This window comes from Cryptomeria japonica, chromosome 10, assembly GCF_030272615.1.
Source record: "Cryptomeria japonica chromosome 10, Sugi_1.0, whole genome shotgun sequence".
In the NCBI taxonomy this organism is placed as follows: Eukaryota; Viridiplantae; Streptophyta; class Pinopsida; order Cupressales; family Cupressaceae; genus Cryptomeria; species Cryptomeria japonica.
In genome coordinates this window covers 758,455,343-758,463,733 of record NC_081414.1, presented here as the reverse complement: position 1 = coordinate 758,463,733, position 8,391 = coordinate 758,455,343, and the positions used below count along the sequence as shown (strand labels likewise).

The 8,391-nt window shown below is 33.3% G+C and overlaps 1 protein-coding gene across 1 annotated transcript; it reads left to right on the top strand.

The window, feature by feature from the left end:
* Window positions 1–213: 213 nt before the first annotated feature.
* LOC131030729 (jacalin-related lectin 19) lies at window positions 214–2,713 on the top strand. The gene is made up of 4 exons (XM_057961624.2): window positions 214–380; window positions 1,429–1,465; window positions 1,653–2,129; window positions 2,219–2,713. Exons 2-4 carry the CDS (start codon window positions 1,445–1,447, stop codon window positions 2,477–2,479), a joined length of 759 nt encoding a protein of 252 aa, XP_057817607.2. The 5' UTR covers window positions 214–380; window positions 1,429–1,444; the 3' UTR covers window positions 2,480–2,713.
* Window positions 2,714–8,391: the final 5,678 nt, after the last annotated feature.

Sequence of the window (8,391 nt, the reverse complement as noted above, 5' to 3'; positions counted from 1 at the left end):
AAAACTCTAGAAATAACTCAAACTTGAAGACTTTTTAAGTTGCATCTTTAGACATTTATAGACCTATTTAAGATGTTTTAGATTGATTATAAATAATAGATCTCATGTATAACTAAAACACAAAATACAAGGTACTCAATAGATTTGAGTCCCAAAACCTTACATAATTGAGGTTTACGGAATGTTAATATAAAACATATCATAAAACTAGTCAGGGAATAATGTTTCTTTACAGTTGGAAATACGCTCATCACTTTATTCTCCCGCTGCCATGATTCTTCATGTATGCTTTCACATTAAGCAACATTGGAGAAGCAAAGCTGGATGCAGAGAGAACAGAGATCGAAACATTGTATCCCTGGTCAAAAAGAAGTGCACTGGTGAGTAAAACTTGGTGAATGTTTATAATTTACTGAAAGAAATAAACATATATTACAGACCATTTGTTTTTGGAAAGTTTTGTTCTTTCTAGACTGTATTGCAGGCAAGTTTTTGGAGAGCTTGGTTCTTTCAACATTATTGATTGTGGAAGCTTGAAGTCTTTAATGATATGGCATTATTTATATTGTAGTGGTTTTTTCTGATAATAACTCTTTGACTCTAGGTTTGGTCATTGAAAAACCCCTGCTATCTTTACCTCTGATTTTTTTTATGATACGTACATTCGAACCCTAGCTTAGGGTTTAGCGGTCAGCCTGATCAATTATCAGTTTTTCTCTTGAGTTTAGTGGTCAAACCGATTACAGTCAGAGTATCTTAAAGAAAACCCGACGAAATCTCAGTTCGCCCTAAAATTCATACAGAAAAGGGTTCAAGTTTTTTAAATTTAAGTATATTTTCAAAACGCGTTATCGGTTAAATCAACACTCGCATGTAAAAAGATAATGAAAATCGCGACCTGTTGCAGACCATCGGCCTTTGTTAAGTGCTGTTGTGACTGCAACTGTTGAAAAGGGACGTGACTTGGGCCCTAAATTTGATGACCGTATAACTTATTTAGCCATTTTTATACAATTAAAATTCCACTAGCCAATAAATACCAAATAGAAAACTGTGGCAGAATTGACATCGGTAATGTACATATGCGATACTATTTCGTCCAGATACTACAAGCTATGAACCAGTGAATAATTAATGAAAAATTTAAAATATTTATGCCTATCTTTTAGCCAATTAATCTCACACAAGAACACATTTCTTGTATTTTTATACTTTTTTGTTTGTTTCTGAATGTTGCCAATGTCGCACTTGTTTGTCAAAATTAATTAGCCTGTATAAACATTTTTCTTGCTACTCAAGTAATTATGTTGATAAGATGTGTGTTAAACACAGATTCATATTTCATGAGAAAATACCTTGAGCTTGGTTTGTCTATGCACATATATAGCTGCTGTTTTTGACAAGTTTGTAATACAATTTGAATGTCAGATTTGGAAGCAGAAAGATGTCAAGCAAAGTAGTAAAGGTATGGGATTTAGTCGAGCTCATCTGGGACCAAACGGATTAGTATATTTTTTTAAAGATTTAGTTAATTTATCTTAAGTTTCTGATTAGATGTTTTTTGTGATTTAATATTTGGTATTTCTTAGATGCTCTTGTGGCAATGTTGTTTTATTTCTTGCCCTCATTAATGTGTTAGTGATTTTGTTTAGGTGAAATATGAAAACATGATGACACGGCTTCAGGTAATTTATTGGCATGGGGTACCGCATGTATCTTTGCATGAACTGAAATCCAAGATTTTTGATCTTTTCAAGTTGAAGGGGTTTGCCGATGAGCTTATTTTAAGATATACAGACGAAGAAGGTGATAATATCGTTATATTAAATGATGATGGTTTATGGGATGCACTCACAGAGAATAACCACCCCTTTTATATTGAAGCATCGTTCAGTAGGAGCGAAGAAAGTTCTCTAAAATGCAGTGAAATTAGCTTTCAAAATTTGGGGCCATTTGGTGGTGGAGGGGGGACAGAATGGGACGATGGATATTTTGAAGGAATAAACGGAATTACTATAACCAAGAGTTATGCATCTTTGCTTTCCATTCAAGTTAGTTATGCTACTGTAAAGGATACCACTCGTACTGGAGCTCGACACGGAGGAGCAGGGGATCATGAAATTTGTACGGTAATTAATTAATATGCCAGTAATTATACGAGTAATTTTCATTTCCATTCTCTGATGTGTCTTACAGAAACATTGGCTTTGGTTTGCAGAAATTTATGTACCCAACTGAAAAGCTTCAAAAGATAAGTGGATATTGTGGAGTTGTAGAAAATAACTGGACGGTCATCAAATGTTTGTCGTTTGAAACCAACTTTGCCAAATATGGTCCATTTGGTGTTGTAGATTGGGCTCCTTTCGAGTTTGATTTGAGATCAAGGAATGTATTTGGTTTTTATGGCCGATCTTCCTATAAATATTTGGACTCTATTGGTCTGCACACCTACTCAATACCACCAAAACTTGGAAAATGAAGCTAAATCAGCTGTGAGTGTAGTTTAGGAAAGGTCATAATCTGCTTTGTTGCATCTCTGTCCGACCATGGTGTATCACAAAGTTAGTGTTATATGTCTGTCCTAAGTGTGAACATAGTTTATGCAGTTAGTGATATTGTGCTGCTGCTTTGGGTAATTGGCCCACAGATTTACTAATCTACAAAACAGTGAAGACTCTGAATTTTAAATCATTATTTGCTTTCTGTTTTGCTATACTTGGTGTAATACTTGTTAAGGAAATGTCCTCATCTGTTTTGTTCTCTCTCACCATGCTATACTTGGTGTAATGGTTTACTTTTGTTCGCCACAATGTCTTCATTCACTCTGTTAGAGTTAAGAAGGCTTTAAAATTTAAACTTTTACTCGTGTTTTTTAATACTTAATATCTAAGTGTATCTTTTACTATCATAGCTAATGTATTTTTGTTTGTCAACTGATGGACATTATACACATATAATTACAACTTGAATGACTGGCTGCTTTGCCCTTCGCTAGTAAATTGATTTTTATATTTTACAGGTCTTTTCTTTTCAAGACATGTCTATTTAGAAACACCCTTTGTTAGTAAATGAAGGGGCATGAATTGTAGGCAACATTTCTTCCATCAATATATATTGATAATTAAATATAAATTATATCAACTTTCCTCTTCTATGTGAAGATTATATGTATTGCCAATTTCAAAGCACTGTTCAATAAATTATTGCCCATTTTAAGGAGGGACCCAAAAATGAAATGATTGTTCAGTTTTTGGTACAGTTTTCTACTTCTAGTTACGGAATGGGTAAATCAGATGTTCATGTGAAGGTTTGAGACATATTTATTTTATTATTTTTTGAGAATTTAAATATATTGTTTATGATAAGATATTGAATATGAGGTTAATAGTGGACTTGTAAGAACATTTTCTAGTTTTACAAAATAATAATAATGGATTGTAATCCTATTTTTTCTTTTGTAAGAGAAAAATTACAAAGTTTTGTGTTATAAAAACCATAATACATTTCCATTCAGGCTTTGCTGTGACCAAGCCTTGACTTAGCAGTACCAAATATGCAAGTTCATTATGATTTTTAAAAAATGTTCACATAATTGATTATTTTGTTCTAATAGTAATTTTTTTAGTATTTTGACCCAATTGTAGTTTTTTAGTATATTCTTGGTCTCATCTTTGTACATATACCTCATAATTAATTTAATAAAAGAAAGATTTTTGAGTAAGCCCTAGGTTGGACAACAATATTTTAGATCCATTTTTGGGTAGAAATAAGCTTGCTAATCTTGCTTCTATGAAGATCCTATCAATATTTTGAAAGGATATCTATGAATTCTAGTAAGATTTTGAAAGGGTCTCTAGACATAAAGGAGAGGAGTCACCCTTCACACTTGGTTCACTAGGAAAAAGGGGCAAACCCTATATTGAGGAAAGAAAGCACATGTTGCCTATTCAAGAGAGGAAAGGTGGATTTGTTGCAATAAGTCACTTAATTAAGAACACCAAAATATCCTTGTTTTGAAGTTGGAGATGAAGTGTAATGGATAACCATGCCACTTAAAGATAAAAAACATTGATCTATAGATTTTGTTTTCAATAGTTGATGCTATCTAACCTAAATTTAAATCGATAAATTTTCTTTTCACTAGTCAATGCTATCTAACCTATATAAGTCGATATATAAAACATACAAACAATATGATGTATTCATGTTCTATAGTCCTTTTTATTATTGATTATGGTTCAAAATTTGACAAAGAATATCTTCTCCAAAGGGAATTATTTTTGGGGTGGGTTTCTCTTTGTTTGAAACCCTTGTTCCTAAGATTTAATTCTAAATCTAAATTCTAGGTTGATGCTTGTTTGGGTTCATCTACAATATTTACCTTTGCATTTCTTGATTGGACTCAACTCAAGAGGTTATTGGAAATGGACTAGATAGGTTTATAGTTTTATCTAAGGTAGGTTAATAGATATATCTAGTTATACACTATCATGCTCACATACCGATGCACATGAAAGGGGACAAGCAAACAAGGAGCCCAAAGAGTTAGGGTTGTTAGTATGAACCAAAAAGCAAATAAGCACAGAAAACTCTAAAAACCTTCAAATACTTATCAAAGGAGATGAAAAGAAAACAAGGGAAGCATAAACAAGTGAAAGAAGAGAGAAGACACTCCTTAAGATGCTCCCATTGTTCTCTTGATATCTCTCCCTTGTTCTTCTCCTCTCCAAGATCCAAAAGCTTGCTTGAGTGTAGTCCTCGGTATTAGCATGTAGCCATGGATGTCAAATGAAGGATTGAATATGGTTGAAAATGTAGTTCTATTGCTCCGCAAATGCAAAAATAGAAATTCTATGAGAAAGCTAAGTAAAATGCTTATGCAACTATAGTAACAATGCTAAAAAATGCTTCCTCCTTTGCTTGAGGATGAAGGTTCCTTTTATAGGCAAAATGGTTGATTCAAGGGTTAAGATTGATTTGGCTTATGGAGGGCTAGGATTGCATGAGGAGGATTTGATCCTCAATTCATGTTTGAAACTTCCACCAATACAATGGTGGCAAGTGGCACCATGAGAGGGCTTGAGAGGATAGGGAAGAAGCATTAAATGCTTGAGGAGAGTAACCTCATGTGGTTGGGTTATTGGATAAAACTATTACCCAATGGTAAAGTTGTTACCCAATGGGTAAACTCTTGTGCAAGGTTTACCCATGGTTAGGATTTGGCCAAAGGGGATGAAACCCATGTAGGGTTCGTGTGTTGAAGAAGGAAAGCTTTTAAGAGTCTGTAAAATTCTTAAATGGGTGAGATGATGGGTTGAGGGTTAATTTGGGATTAGGATTGTGCAAATATTTAGAAAGGGGTTTAGGCTAATTAGAAGGGATTAGAAGAATCTAGAAGAAGGATTAGTGAACAAGTGGGCTTTCTAGGAGAATTCAAGTGGGTGAGGATTTAGGATTAAAATAAAAATCCATTTATTTCAAATAGTTGTGCAACTTGCATTTGTAGAAGAATGCAAGTGGATGAGCATTATAAATAAATATTCATTTTTTTTAAATAGAGATTTTGGTTAGGCATTTTAAATAATTTTTTTTAATTTATTTAAATGAGAGGAAAGGGGGTGATTAAATAAATTGATAGATTTATTTAATAGTTGGACTATAGTTAGCAATTTTAATTTTAATAAATTTATGAAATTTATTTAATTAAATTAGAAGAATAGGTTTAAAATGAATTAATTAAATGTGAATTTAATTAATAAAACAATATTAGTGCATTAAATAAATATTAAATATTTATTTAATACATTGTAGTTAGTAAGACATAGTGATCCATGACAATATTTTTTCATAGGATCTCACAGGCTTACTGAATTTCCTACATAGACACCATGAGTATTTACCCCAGAACTTCATTGGAACAAATCCATAGATAGTAAACAAAGAAAAACATATCATGAACCATCTTAACCACTCTAATTACTTGTGGATATCCTAGAGTAGTGTAAGAAGTTGATACACAAAGTAATAATTGGTCCAAGTGCTTATTAGCCAAACAAAATCTTCTTGTCAAAGAAATATGTCACCATAGCTTGTTGTAAGGAAAGATGGTATCCTTCTTAAGATGGTTTTTGCATATGTGTTGCTTAAATGTTTGATTGTTTGTTGATTTGATAGTTGGTCATCTTTTAGGTAGCTCAAATGTTGTTTTGTGTCTGAATTGATGTTTATGTACAAGGAACAATTTTATTGCAATGTTTTTGATTGATTTTGATATTTTCTCATGTTTTTGGTTTTTGCATTTTTGAATGTTTTTGTTTTATTTCAAGATATTTTCTGATTGTTTTTGGATTAGTTTAGGACATTTTCTGATTGTTTTTGGCTTATTTTAGTATATTTTTCAAATGTTTTTGGATTATTTTAGTACATTTTCTGAATGATTAACTCAACGAATCACCAGTGTTGAGAATCTACTCCCATAATTAGGTTAAAAAGGTTGCCCCCAGTTAGGTATCAGTGTAAAAGCATGATGCAGGACACATGAGTCAATAACACTGATTACAAATTGGTAACAAGCTATGGTAGATATGATGTATGAGCAGATGCATGGATTTGATCGTAACAATTTTGAAAGACAATGGAGCCACAATGTTTACAAATGACTCTTGTTTACCAGGTTTTCACCATCCTACTTATCCAAGGCTACTGAAGTGTTTTTCACCATTTGGATGAATGATTTTTTTCCTTGCTTTTTCTATTTTTTTGTATTATTCTATACTTTTTCTGAATTTTTTGGTCTTTTGATATTTTTTGAGCTTGATTCTCCACACAACTTATGTGTTGAAATTTTTGAGATGCATGTTGTTTATTGGATCTGCTAGTGGTTCCCCTTTTGAAGTTGCTAACTGATATGCCCCAGATCGAAAACGGTAGTGATGACATATGGACCTAGCCAATTGGATTCAAATTTGCCTCAGTGTTCTCTATTTGGTTGATTGTGAGGATTCTTTTTGAGAAAAAGATCTCCTACCTCAAATGTGTGAGGTCAGACCCTATGATTATAGATTTTGCTCATGCGTTCCTAATATGCCTTAAGCTGATTGTAGGCAACTTGTCACTTCTCATCAAGCCGTTCTAAGTCCTAAAGACAGGAGACTCGGTACTCTTCATCATTAATCAGATTGTACAAGGAGACTTGTAGGGATGGTAATTCAACCTCAATAGGCAAGATAGCTTTTTCTCCATAAAAAAGTGAGTATGGGGTTGCACTTATTGGGGTTTGAATACTAGTTTGATATGCCCATAGTGAAGGATTTAGATAAATGTGTCAACCATGAATTGCATCATTGACTGTCTTCTTTAAGATCCTCAAAATTTTCTTGTTTGCGGCTTCTACTTGACCATTTTATTGTGTGTAATATGGGGTGGAGAAATGGTGTTGGATATGAAACTTCTCATAGAGTTCTTAGACATTTTGATTTTTGAAGGGAATCTCGTTATCTGTAAATAGTTACATAATGATTCCATTCTTTTTTGATGAGATGGGCATGGGAACACCATACTAACAAATGATGTAATTTAGGATGAATGAAGCAATCTACTTGTCGGTGACTTGGGTTAATGGAACAACTTCGATCCACTTTGTGAAGTATTCAATGGTAGTAAAGATGAATTTATGACCATCAAATGAAGATGGATGGATTTTACCCACAAGGTCAAGTCCTAGTGACAAAAAGGCCAGGGTGTTGCAATGGGTTGTAGTTCTTGTGTAGGTGCATGTATCAAATCTCTATGTACTTGACACTTCTTGCACTTTCTAACAAAGTAATAGGATTTTTTTCATGGAGGGCCAATAGTATCCTATTATCATGATCTTTTAGCCAAGTAAGGGCCACTTGAGTGAGCCCCATAGATACCTGCATATACTTCTTCTAAAGTTGTGGTCATCTCACCTTGCACTAAACATTAGAGGAGAGTACCATCAAGACCTCATCGTTATAGGGTTTTGACAATGATTATGTATCAAGCGGAGTGGTGTATGAAGGTTTTTCATTGATTGTTCAATTGGTTTGGCGGAAGGATTTGATCGTGTAGGTAAGCATAAAATTTACCATACCATTGGGAATTGGGACCGATGAGTTGACATAACATCTCATATTTTGGGATATCATATGTGAGGATCCAAAGATGTTCAACTAAGAACTTGTAGCATGTTGAATTTTGTGGAAGGTCAAGAAGAGAGGCTATTGTATCCACTGCATCTGTAACTCTATTTTTCTCTTAAATAATCTAATCAAAGGTGATAGATGTGAATAATTCCTTGAAACTATCAACCTTTTTTTTCTAAGACATAAGTTTATTATCCTTAGTTTGGTAATCATCATTAAACTATCA